Source organism: Oryzias latipes, chromosome 5 (assembly GCF_053564925.1).
Source record: "Oryzias latipes strain Hd-rR chromosome 5, Olatipes_Hd-rR_3.1".
Lineage (NCBI taxonomy): Eukaryota > Metazoa > Chordata > Actinopteri > Beloniformes > Adrianichthyidae > Oryzias > Oryzias latipes.
Window position 1 is genome coordinate 19552373 of NC_136241.1, and position 13516 is coordinate 19565888.

The window sequence follows — 13516 nt, forward strand, 5'->3', positions numbered from 1 at the left end:
AGCATTTCAACGAAACACTGTTGCCTGTTTTGAAAATCTAAACAGAGACAAAGAACTGAATTAAATGATTTCTTAAGTTTTATGTCACTGAAGGTTCTTACAAGTCCGGCTTAAATTAACTGCATAGATTTAATATTTATTTCATTGCTATGACATTCTGAGTTGTCTTGTGGTAGTTTTATTTGTAACATTTCTTAATTGTTTCAAGTTACCACGTTGATCGCAATTAATTACAGACAGAAATACCGCGTTATTTAAGATCACATAAATCTAATTTTTAATTAACTATACAACTATTATGTAAAGGATTATTCCTGACAAGGTGTTCGTTATCAGAAAGTCCATTCATTTCTGATAATGGACACCTCAAAGGGCATTATCTTGCTTACATTTTGGTTACTTATAAAAGTGATAATAATAACCATAAATCTTTTTTTTTTTGTCCGAGATTGAAACAAATAGCTCTGGATGGTGTTAAAGTAAGGTTGGAAGTCTTATGATTAAAAAAAAAAAAATGTGGATTATTTTTCGGCGATTTGTTCGCTTTAAGGAGCGTGGTCTAGGTTATCAATTATCGCTGAAATATCTGGCTTAGTTGGGGAAGTTATGTGAGCAGAAAAATGTTTGACAAGCAGAATTAGAGGATCAAAATGCATAAAAAGTTATTTTATTAATGAACAGCTTCCTCTATGGAAGCAGACGCATAAAGACATAGAAAACAAGAGAAGGAGAGAAACAAGCAAATGCACAGAAACAACACAGCACCTCCAAACCCACCAGACAGTTTTTTTGATCACCCACACACCGTTCTTTCAGAATTCCATTATTGCTCCCCATTCCAACAAGAAGAATATTGAATCCCAAGCATCAAACTTGCAGAAAAAAAACACTTTCCTCCAGGAAAAACTTAGAAAATGAAAGAAAAACAAAGACAGCTGCAGCTGGGAGAAGTTACTGATTATGTTAGGAATGTAACCAAAACGTTTCAATTCATTCAAATATGGTTTTGTTTGATTAAATAAAAAGGAAAAAAAAGTTTTTGGTTCATTCTTTAAACCAGGATACATCCATCCCATCCCAAGCAAGCATTTCAATTCAAAACAATCAGATGTGGAATGATGAGCTTATAAATGTGTATTTGGGTCCATGAACAAATGAAAAGCACTCAAGGTTACATGTCATATTCCAGCATTGTGTCTATGTTCAAGTTACCTGCATCAATTATAAGCCATTCCAAAAGAGAAGCATTCATAGTTAAAATGTTTACAGACGGCACAGGTCAGTGTTTGGAGGAAAAAAATAAAGAAAAAAAGGAAAACACTTGAATTTTCCAGTAGTCCTTGTCCCCTGGAGGTGCGAATGATTGCTTGCGTCTCAGTATGTAATCGTCCACAGCTTGATGCTGGCGTCGTGGGAAGTGGTGGCTAAGGTGTGCTCATCTATCCAGGCCAGGCTGCTGACATGGTGCAAGCGATGAGCATCTGTAGACATGAAAGAGTGAAAAATTAAAAGTGCTTTTTTTTTATTTTTGGAAAATATGATTCATTAAATCAAGACAGTTAAGGTGTTCTTACACAAAAATTATCTTTATATCAACTAACATTCAAGCTGCAAATCAACAGACTCCTAAACCCAAGAGGTAGTAGTATAACAGCAATTAAACTCTTGCTTAAAGTCCCATTCAACTATATTTTTTTCCATTTTCAAAATGTTCCCCGTGGTCTATTATGATTATGCTGTTTTTATCCATGATCAAAAAAATTTACCATAAAAAACCTAGCATATAGTACCAAGCCCAAGATAACATTAGCATAGCAAAAAACAAACAAAAATAAATAAACAGCAATATCAGAGCTATCCAGCTGTGCTGTTTTGAGCCAGATGGCAGCCCAGATGAGGAAAAAGACGTACACGGATCTATTGTCTACAAGTGGATGCATCAGAATGTAGCAGAGCAGGGAGACTCTCCCGCCCTTGGCAGTTGCTGCGTCACAAACCCGAGCTTTTTCAAATGATGGCTTTTTATCTGCTCCTAATCTGTCACGATTTGAATAAAGAAAAACTCAGAAACGCAGTTTTAATCCTAAATTATTCTATACCTGTCCTCCATCATGAGAAAAATGATCCAAAAACATGTTAAATACAGAAAAAACTATATTTTCACTGGAGTGGGTCTTTCTTTGTCTATGACTAGTTGGAACACCTAATGAAATTTTAAAGGAAATCTATTTTCATAAAAAGGTCATGTGATTTTAAGTTCTAGATAAATAAAATTCCTCAAAAGGGGGCTCGTCCGATTTTAGACAAGCGATATCCGAGTTGTCTTTTCTAAAACAGCGAAACTGGTTTCAGAGTTTGTCGCACAATCTAAAATGACATTTTATCACATCTGTGGAGCTTAGAAAATGCTGGTAATAAACTCGATGCAGACGAATGAGTGAAGCCACACGCACTAAACATTTCCATACAAACCTGCAAGTTTGATCCTGCGGTCTGGATCACTCAGTGTCCAAACGTAGACCATCATATCCATCCCTCCAGTAGCAAAGTGCTCATTATCAGGTGACCACGCCAGGCTCACTGGTTTTGCATGGTGCCCATAAAACTCATTTTTTACCTGGAAAAAAAATTAAATAAAACGCAATGACTAAAGACTGAAGATCTATGTAAATGTGTGAAAAACAGGAAAATGTTTTACAGAGTATCCATCAGGCACGCTGTAGGCTGTAATAGCTTTCTTCTCATCAATGACAGCCAGATAGGCTCCGTCGTTGGAGTAGGCCATGTCTGTGATGGGCCCTTTGGCTTCCAGAGTTTTACCCTCATCTTTGAGAGTGTTGCCTTGAATTGAGTACAGCCGGATTTTCCCATCCTGGACAAAAAAAACAAAAAAAAACAAGCAGAAGCATGTACTATTAGACTGGCATCATGATCCTTAGTGTAAGAAAAGTTAGATCTAGATCTAATTGCCTCATGAACTAAAAGGGATTTCTAAATGAGCCCAACAGCTGACAACCCAACTCATGTTTAGCAGGAAAATCTGCTCTCTTACTGTTCCTCCCACTGCAGCTGTGGTGCCACTAGGATGGAGGGCTCCAACCTCTGCTTCATAGCCAAGATTGTCTAATGTGAAGAGCTTCTTCTTATCCTTCAGCAAGACGACCTAAAGAAACAAATGTACAATTTAAAACTGCGTACAATTTTACCAAACCTGAGAGAAACAGAAATGGTGGATTCTGCTAGGAAAAGATGGCGTTACCTGTCCGATGCACACAGCCAGTGATATTCCTCCAGCTACAGACACACTTTTGGGCTGGAAATCCATCTTTACCACATCCGATGCACTAAAGCCAAAGAGATTAAGGACTTCAATATATAAAACAATCGATTTGTTACCACAAAAAAAAATAAACAAATAATCCCCTACAGCGTTCCCACTGCGTATTCGAGTTTCACTATTTGCGGTTTCGTGTATTCCCAGATTTATTTATTTTTTTCAGTCACGTTACTCCTCCGGTTCATCACAAAAACACAGTTCAACACGCTTGTATGAGACTTTTGTGTCTGAAGGTGATGCTGCGGGGGAAGAGAGGATGAAGATGAAGAGCATGCCGGCCCGTCAACTTCCTTGCCAGCTGCTAAAGAATATTTCACGGCCATTTCCACTGGAACCGAAATTTGTGCCCATGCATGAAGACATAACATCAGCTGACTCCGAAGCAGCCGGAAAATATCCTAAAACGCCGAGGAAGATAATCACAGAGAATAATTCATCATCCAGAGCAGGTGTTTAATCTGCATGAAACTGGCCTCTCCTGGAAAAAGATGCCCTCTTGCACTTAACTGATGAAGGAGGGAGCACAGGCTCCTGGTTTTAAGGCACAGAATGACACACCTAATGTGCATTATGAAGTACGCTACAGTACAGACTATTGATCTGAATTGAAAAAAAACACTTTATGTTGAGCAATATTCCAGTGTTTTTCTATTAACGTTTTACAAAGCATCAGAAGTGTTTCAGAAGAGATTTTAATGAGTAAAGGACTGGTGACGGGCATTCTTCACCCATGGGGGTGGGGGTGGTTCTCCGAATTTGTGCGTCTCCGGTCCCTAACCCCCACGAATATGGGGGAAATACCGTATTTAGTTCATCTTCATGCAGGAACATAGAACGACTATTACCTGTACTCTTTCTTGTCGAGTTTGGTGTAGCGAAGTGTGTCATCCATGCTGCACGACACCAGCTCGTTGGCTGCGTTGGTCACCATTTTACTCACTTGGTTACTGTGGCCCTTTCCTGAGAAACAGTCATTTTGGCCAGTTTCAGCATCCCAGTAATGTGAGACAGGTGTTAAGGAGAGAAAAAAAAAAAAAAACATAGGCATGGCTAAAACAGATGGAAATGTTTTCACTGAACCATTTTAAGATTATTCCTGAAAACACCTCAAAAGGAAAGATCCAGAACAAAAGTGTTTCAAACAGTAGTTGTGCTTTTTAGGTCACAATCGTGTAAAAAAGTACTGTTTTTTTGCCGAGTATAAATCACAATCTCAGAATAAATAAACCATATCTCTCAACGCCATCTGTGTCTTCCCTGCTTTGTAAATGAGATGTACAGTCTATGCTTCCATGTAGCAATGAGGTTCAAAACTTGACGGTAGCTCCTCCCACATGCAAAAGGAGCGTCACATTTACAAACACATTTTTAGACAAGAACTGAACATCGAATTTGATGCATTTCAAAAGAAGAAGTGTGACTTATACTCCAGCACAGAAAGTCATCGGTTCTATCAAGTGTGGAACTGGTGCTGGAATCAAACCAGCTGGCTTCACTACACAGCCATTGGTTCTGAACATCATGCAGGAGTACAGTCCAGAACCAAAAAGCATCCCCTTGAAGTTCTTTGTAGCACAACAATTCATTTTTAGAGGCCAAATTCTCCAGAAGCATAGACTTCATTCCAGAAACACCTTCTCTCTCCTACAGCAGCTGACACTTCAGCCTTTGCCAGGTACCTTTGTCCTCAACCCTTTGTTTACAATAAGATTGATATCTGGCCTGTCAGCTGGCTAAACACCAAGAAAAACCTGACCGTGTGGATCTAATGTCTTTAAAGCATCCAAGCTTCTGTTTTTTTTTAACCTTATCCACAGTGAAAGGATATTGATGTGTCCGTCATGACTCCCCGAATAAACGAAGGATCGCCCGTCTTTTTTGTGAACCGTCAGACACTGGATGGATTTGCTGTGACCCTGCAGAAGTAACAAGAGTATCCACACGTTAGGAAATTATAAACTCAAGCCATAAAAATTCATATATCAACATATTCAATTCATTCATTTTACTAAAAGGACAGTGACCATTTTGGATGCCCCTGTTGCTAAAGCGATGCACATTAATAAAAGGAATCTATTTATGTGACTGGGTCAGCTTTTTCCAATGCCTAAAAATGTGAAAACAATAGGTAAGAAGAAGAAAAGACATATCCCTATTAAACTTGGTACACTTGAAACAGTTTAAAACATCTCTCTGCAGTACTGAAGAGGTTAAAATAAGGATACTCTGGTTGGAAAGTCATGTCATCTTACTGAAATATGTGACACCTCTCAATAACTCTGCAATAAGGACCAGAGACTGACCTTGACTGTCCGTATGGGTCGGTTAGGGTTGTTCTTGTCCAGGTAGTTGATGTATCCAGACAAGGAGATGCTGAGGAGGTGGTCTTTCTGCCAAAGGCAGCCCAGCTGCTGGTCTGTCACATCAGAGCCCAGGTTAAAAGTGGTGACAGCCGTTCCTGCACCAACATCCCAGAGCTTCACAGTCTTATCCCCAGAGGCGGAGATCAACTGGGAACTGTCAGGACTCCAACTGAGCTGAACGACACAAGGCAGAAAAAACATCTAAACAATAAGGCAAAAATAAAAACACAAATGTTGAAGTGACTTTAGAAAGAATGAAGGCCTCAGGAAACACAATCCCTTATTTACATAGGGAAATGAACGCGTTTAAGCGTTTTGGACTTCTGCATTCCAAACTCATGTTCACACGTAACAACGCATGTCGTTTCTACAACTGTTTTTGGCTCTACATACTAAACGCACAGCCACTGAACATGCCTTGCAAGTTAAACCAGGTCAAACTTTGACCAGTCAGGGACCTGGATTGGGTAGTGCCGTATGGATGGCGTCCCTCTTAAATGAATTAAGTGAGTTAAAAAACTTTTATTCATTTCATTCATTCATTTTCTTCCGTTTAGACCCTTTTGGGGTCACAGGGCTGCCGGCCCCATCTCAGTCACTTACAGGCGAAGGCGGGGGACATCCTGGACAGGTCGCCAGTCTGACGCAGGGCCACAACAACACATCCATTCACTCTCACACCTATGGACAATGTAGAGTTGCCAATTAACCTATGAAGCATGTTTTTGGAGGGTGGTAGGAAGGGACACCCCAGAAAAACCCATTCATGCACGGGGGGAGCATGCAAACTCCACACAGAAAGTTCCATGATTGTTGTTCTGTTTCAAGTTCCCCAGCTAGGACTAGAACTGGGGGCCTTCTTGCTGTGAGGCAAGAGCGCTAACCACTGTGCAGCCCTTTTTTTTTTAATAATTCATTTAATTAATTTGAACATTGATTATGGAAAATTATTTAATAATTTGGTTTTGTGCCCAGCCAGAATTCTATGACACCAAGTCTTTTGTATATCGGATTACAGCGACATTTCACACCAAACCTCTTCCATCTGTAGGTGGCGGACATGTGCTAGACAACAGTTAAAAAAAATTAGAAGCAGAAGCCCCTCCCTGGTTGTCCAGTGTGAACACCATGGGCTCAACATGCCTTTAAGAACACGTGTTTAGCGCAATCTTGAAAGCACGCCACATGCCCACTGTGTCTGTAATTTTAGAGAAGCAACAGAGGTTCAGGAGACGGAAGTGTTATTAGAGGCTACAAGAGGAAGTGACAGTTATAAATGTGTCAGCTACACATGCGTGTTCTTATAAACATCCTTACCGCGTAAATTCCTCCACCGTGAGCCTTCTCGCCCCCAAGAGTTCCAACACTTTCACCAGTCGTTCCATCATAGAGAAAAATCTGAGAATTTTCCAAGGGGACAGGAAAAGGAACACACACAATAAGCCACAATCCATGAAAAAAGCCAAGTCTATATGTTTACGCTGATAAAGGTCTGGATACACAGTTGGTTGATATATTGAAACCTTTTTTCTCCAATTCCCTTAACAGGGCTCGACATAGCCATTTGTCCGCTGGCCCGGTCCTGTTTTTTGAGCAGTGCGGACCACAAGACTTTACTTTTCACTTGTCCGCTCGGGCCACTAAAATATCTAACGGTTTATATATTCTTCACCTTTTTCAATAAAGTAAATTTTGCGAAAACGTGTAGATTTACCTCGTCTTCATAATTTAATTTTTCTGCTAGTCCTGTGTTCAGACTTCAAGGGTTTCTATGGGAAACCTTTGATCACTTCTCCTTCTCTCCCGCCTGCGCGCGCTCGGCTTTCACTGCCGAGCACCACGCGGCACGCGCTCACTACTTTTTTTTTCAAACTTTATTGAATGTAACAATTCAATACAAAACAATGTTAAACAGCAACAACGAAGGTACAAGCCAGTGGGTTATTATTACATTTGATTATAAATCCGACACCGTCACTGAAGAGAGACTGAAGCATGTCAGAGATGTGGAAGACATGGCAGGAATAGATAGGAATATGTTAGATGGAGTAATGGGTATAATTAGTACTATGGACAGCAAGATATTTAATGAATGCATTGAAGATGAAACTGTATGCACTAAGCTTTAAGCTGAATGTCAAAGAATTAAAGGCAACTCCAAATACCTGAATCTCAGACTCAAATGCAGTAGAATGTTAAACTACTTAATTTTGTTTTTCTGTACAACACTGTAAGCAGTAAGTATTTCTAGTTAGCTGAATGATCTCAGTTAGACCTGCACAATATGAGGAAAACTCGCGATATGCGATATCAGAGATTAAAATTGCGATAACGATATAATTTGCGGTATATAAACAAACAGCAAAATAACCAAATAACCATTCCCAGTTTAAAAATTATACTCCAAATGACCCACGTTGACATAGGTTACAAACATCTAACATAACAGGGCTCCATCTGATTGGTCAACAATGTGAAGGCGTCCATCCGATTGGTCAAATGCATTAAGGGATTTATTTGATTCGTTAAATGGTTCAAGCTGCCATTAGATTGTTTTAACACATTTAAGGTTTATGATTTATTGCGATATTTGCCGTTAGAAGCACCATGAAAACTTCTGAACTAGTGTTACCTACTACAGTGCTCTCTTCAAAACATCTGAAACAGACTAGAGCAGATTTAAGTTTGATATGGTCTATTTTCAGTCATTGAAAAGTGTAGAAATAAGTGATGTCCCCAGAATGCACCAAATTGCACCATATTAAAAGTTTCCGGGGGGGCATGCCCCCGGACCCCCCCTAAAGTTGCAAGCACCTGCGGAGCGGCGGGTCCCGCTATGCGCGGTGTCGGGCCAGTAACTTTCAGGCAGGGCCAGTAAGTTTCAAAAACTACTGGCCCTGTGGGCCAGTGCAAATTTCTGGGCTATGTCAACCCCTGCTTAAACTAAAAAAGTCATAAAAGCAGAGTTGTTCAGTTATATATGGAGGGGAGTGGGGGGGGGTGTCTCGGGCATCTAATTAGAAAAAAAAAATCCCAACTCCATTGGTGTCCTCTTATGATAACGTCATATGACAGCATTCCCTCACTATATCGTGGTTCAATTTTTGTGGTCTCACCGTGTCCGCTGATTTTTTTTTCAGCGCCATTTTGCATGCTCCATTTTCCTTACAGCAGATGTTATGAGTCCTGATTGGCTATGGACCTTGTCAATCTCATCCATGTTGTCTCCTGTACAGGATCCATTCAGTTTGCCACATTTACAAAACTCTTTGATCACCAGCAGGTCTTTGTTTTCGTTCAATAATACTGGATTTGTCTTTCTGCAAAAGTTTGAACTTTAAGAGTTTAAAGGTTTGTGTCTGAAAAGTGTAAAAAGTGTCTAGTGACGGGTTTTCCAGCCTTAAAACGTCTATAATCCTGCTTTGAGGGTTTATTTTGGAACGCAATCCCTGTGATAAACGAGGGAGATCTGTACATATAAGGAAGAATCTATAGAACGACACTGAATAGACAAAGTTCAGTTTATGACACTTATTGAAATACTTTTAACTAGTCCTGGTTCTGCATTCCAAAAACTGCCACCAGTCAGTTCAAAACAGTATGGGTTCAGAGTCCATACAAGAACAACAAAACTAAAGCCACCAGGGTTTTGTGGCAAACAAGTGCAAATAAGTCATTTTAAAAAAAACATCACAGTCCCACAGAAGCCTGCTTTATACCGGCCCTTTTACGTTTCACTCATCTCTTTGCATCTATACTGAACCAGTGAGATCTTGCAACTTATTTGAATATTTTCAATAATGCATCACTAGCTGAACTTCTCAACTTTGCCAAGCTGCTCAGTTTTCTACTGATTTCTTCTAGTGTCATCATTTCCATCATAAACACCTCTAAATTTCATTTTCTTCAATATTTTTTGGAGAATCCACAAGTGCACCCATCTTCTAACATTAAAGTCTCAAATTTAGGCCTTACTAGTAGCCAACTAATTTGAACTTATCTTTATAATTTCTCATTAGAGAAACCACAAACCTGACAGGTACTGCAACTTCACAACATTCGAGTATGGAAGGGTGCTGCATTTCCAGTCAGTAAATGTCCAAAGGTTTCAGTTTGCCAGCTTATCGAGACACCCATGTCTGACGCCAGACCCACCTGACCATCAGCACCGGCTGTGGCGAAGCGATTTCCATCCGGAGAGAAGCGGACACAGTTGACAAACTGGCTGTGGTCCTGTAGTCAAAGAGGCAGAAGAAGAGAAAAACAATGAAGAATTGATCAAAAACAGATTTTTTTCCCCAAATGTCTGCAGCTGACATGAACATACATAAAAACAAACCTAACCATTACCAAAAAAGAAAAAGTGTTTTCTGCATTATTCATTGAGGTTTCGTTATCCAATACATATTTGGTAGACTGGGAGTGAGATTTTACTTTGACTCCTTTAATTTAAAAGTAAAAGCTTTGTGCTAAAACAAAAAAAAAAACTGCATTGTAGCTTGAAGGGAAAAGGCCGGCTTCAGGAGTCTGGCTCCCTCATTCTCCAAAAACGTACGGGGGATGTAGGTTATATAACACAAAACGAGAGAAACAAGGCCCCACTGTCAAAAGCCAGTCGTGTGTGTCAGCTCAGAGATGACCAGAGCGTGTTAAGAGGCTGCCAACTTAAACCCAAAGTCTTAAAGCTACGGCAAAACCTCCTCCCAAAAGTCCAGGTTAAAGAGGGATAAAGGGTTCGCACATGCAGGAAAAGCTCTTAGCCAAGGTCATTTGTTTCAAACCAAATACTTATTTAAATAAACCTCCTCAAATGACAAGACTGGAGTGTGTGTGTGTGGGGGGGGGGGGGGGGGGCAGTAGTGCAACTCACCCTCAGTGTGAACTTGAACTTGAACGGGGGTCCTTCGAAGAAAGATCCGCAGGTGTCATCACTGGCGGCAGCAAGGCGGTACGGACGCTTCTGCCTTATGTCCACACTGTTGATTAATTTTGAATGGCCTGAAAGCTCTCCCACTGATGAACCCGAGTCCCACAAGAACACTGCACCAAACCTACGACAACAAACAAAGACCCAATTGTTCCGGTCTGTTAGAGGCTCAAAGACGGGCAGATCTGCAACAATAAAGTGACGTCAAAAGAATGCTCAACGAAGGAATTACAAAGTTAATTGACTTTTTTTTTTTAATCTGAAACTTGTTTTCCACTTTTAATTGTAATTATAATATTTTATTAAGAAACACACTTCAGATGCTGAAAAACAGTTGAAGTCCCATTGAAACATACTTCTCTCGTCCATCTCCGACAACAGCAATCCTCTTGCTATCTTCTGTCCATGCAATGTCCTTGATCTTCCCTGAGATAGGGGTGTACTCATACTTGAGCATGTGCTCCTTCTGGGTGGTGTCCCAGATACGGATTTTTCCTGATGCATCTAAAAAACAAACCAAAAAAACACCAATAAATAAATATTTATTTTTAAAATGTAGATAAAAGCGACAGTATTGTTAAAATGCTGCTATTCATGGACATCAAATGCACGGGTCACCATGTTCAAATGAGTCCTGTACCTCCAGATGCGATGTAGAATCCGCTGGGAGCATATTTGGCCACGCCCACTTGATGTGCGTGCTCAGTGTAAATGTCGGCAATGGCCGGGTTCTTTTAAAGAGAAGAAATACGAGAGATCCGTATGTGTCGATACTCCAAATGAAAGAATATTTAAGAATACATCTGCAAGTTCCCCAATAGTATTTTTATAACCTTACACTTAAAAACTAAAGTAAGATCTAAATTCTTAGATGAAGACAGTCTGTTACTGATATGACACACTGGATAAAGGGAAAAAAATAAAATTAAAAACCTTCTTACGTCAATATTTCTGATGATGACACATTTCCCATTAGTGTAGAGGAAGTTGTTTCCTTTGGGATCGCCACCGATCACCTTGGCAACTCCCCTCTCCATCTGTGGGAGGCTGGCAAATACGTGCTCTAAAACCACGTTGTTGTTTTTAGTAAAAGAGGGGGAAAAAAAGAGAAAAAAATGAGACAAATGGACGACCCAAAAACACAACAGTGGAAAGTATCATCATCGTTATTTTTAGCAGCCTTTAATGCAAAAGAATCTGTTCTATCAGTAAAGCAGAAACCTTCTTCTTCCTGAAAGAAGCAGCTATGCATTCAAAATAACTAAGTATAGTGTTCTATAAGGAACTTAAGATTTTCAAACAAAATAAATCAGATTAAAATTTCATTCCAATCATATTTTGATCCATTGTAAAATCTTTATGCAATTTTTTTATTTGAATTGATTAGATCTGCAACATTATCATATCTTTTCAATCCTCCTTACGAGCATGGAATTATTAATGCAAATAACACTTAATATTAATATTCAATAGTTTCTGCTGAAATTAATGCAAATAACACTTCTGTTTATGAAATATGCATTCTTTTTATTTTACGTAAGTAATTTTAGTCTCATTTTGGCTCAAATGTGCTTTAATTTTGGGAAGTGAGATTTCGCAAGCACTGACAAAGGCGAGCTTGTCACAACACAGTTCTATGAAGCTCAACTATTTCCTGAATCAGTGAGTGACGTTAACAACTCCTTTCAGCAGCTGTAGCTACTGTAAGCCGCACATGGACACCCTGAGCATCTAATTTTACCCTTTTTTTAACAATTCAGAGCTTAAACGTCAAGCATGAACTCAAATGAACGGAGCTTTTTAGCTTAATTCGTGTTCAGGAAGAAATGCCAGAGCCCCACACAGCAATGGGCGAGGCTAGCTAGCTAAGCTGTCTGGTCTGATGGCTAGCCGGATTTGCAGACTAGTCTTGCTATAAAAAAATAACGTCTTTATTTTTTTGACTCTGCAGTTGTTCTATGGATGAAACTAACTTACTGAGTTCGTACGGCATTTTCCTCGCTGGTCTTATTATCCCGTCGTTCCTCTCGCCAATGAATGAAGCAGCGCAGGCGGAGACCCTCCGATCACACAAACACGGAAGCGTCTGCAGAGCTCGGCTTGTCTGGCTTTGCCCATATATAGTAAACTCACGCTGGAGCTGTCAGCCAGTGGCCGTGCCGGGGAGACGTTCAGGGTATAATCCTCCTTCAAAGCTCGGCGGTAACGCCTATATTCATAATGATGCCTCAAATGGCAAAAAACAAACAAACATGTGAATGGTTTGTTTTTCTTTATAATAAAATAAAAGTAGGTCACAGTTAAGTACACAAACCCCGCTCAGAACCGATATGTACATTTCGTGCACGATCAACTTTGACTCCGGGAAACATTTTTATATATGTTGAGTAAATTCCAAAACAGCCAGTGTATAAAAGGTGATAAGTAACAAGTTCCAGAGGAACTAAACATGTCAAGCAGCTATTCTTTAAATCTAACGTCAGACGGAGCATCACCTGCCCAGAATAGACATGGGAAACTCCCTGATCCATTCGAGAATGCGCATTAACAAGGAACCGCTCAGCTTGTTATGATAAATTAAATTAAAAAAAAACTTTTTCTCAGTGTTTGAGAAGTTAATTTTATTTCTACAATTGAATATCTGGCGGTGGATTGTTCCAAGTTCCATTTACATATATATTTACATTTTTTGGGTCATTACAGAACTGGATGATGTTTTTTTTGATGTTTTTTTTTTATTGACAAAATTCAAAATGACAGCCTTTTTTCATTTGGAACATTCAAATCTTTCCCTTGTCAGTTATAATTCCTAAATATTGAATTTCCTTTTTAATGGGAACATTGTGAATTCTTGTTTCATTAGTGTCATGAATTGTTATGATCTCACAC

At 39.6% G+C, this 13516-nt stretch overlaps 1 protein-coding gene across 2 annotated transcripts; it reads right to left on the bottom strand.

The window, feature by feature from the left end:
• Positions 1 to 637: 637 nt before the first annotated feature.
• wdr1 (WD repeat domain 1) lies at positions 638 to 12810 on the bottom strand. Of its 2 annotated transcripts, none has more exons than XM_078948019.1 (15): positions 12605 to 12810; positions 11569 to 11690; positions 11268 to 11358; positions 10984 to 11131; positions 10571 to 10751; positions 9856 to 9933; positions 7018 to 7098; positions 5641 to 5874; positions 5164 to 5253; positions 4183 to 4337; positions 3260 to 3344; positions 3053 to 3163; positions 2699 to 2872; positions 2473 to 2617; positions 638 to 1481 (listed from the first exon to the last, which is right to left on the bottom strand). In XM_078948019.1, exons 1-15 carry the CDS (start codon positions 12618 to 12620, stop codon positions 1375 to 1377), a joined length of 1818 nt encoding a protein of 605 aa, XP_078804145.1. In that variant the 5' UTR covers positions 12621 to 12810; the 3' UTR covers positions 638 to 1374. The 2 variants fall into 2 exon arrangements, with proteins under 2 accessions (XP_078804145.1, XP_078804146.1); XM_078948020.1 differs by having other exon boundaries at positions 4183 to 4334; positions 5161 to 5253.
• Between the last annotated feature and the right edge of the window lie 706 nt (positions 12811 to 13516).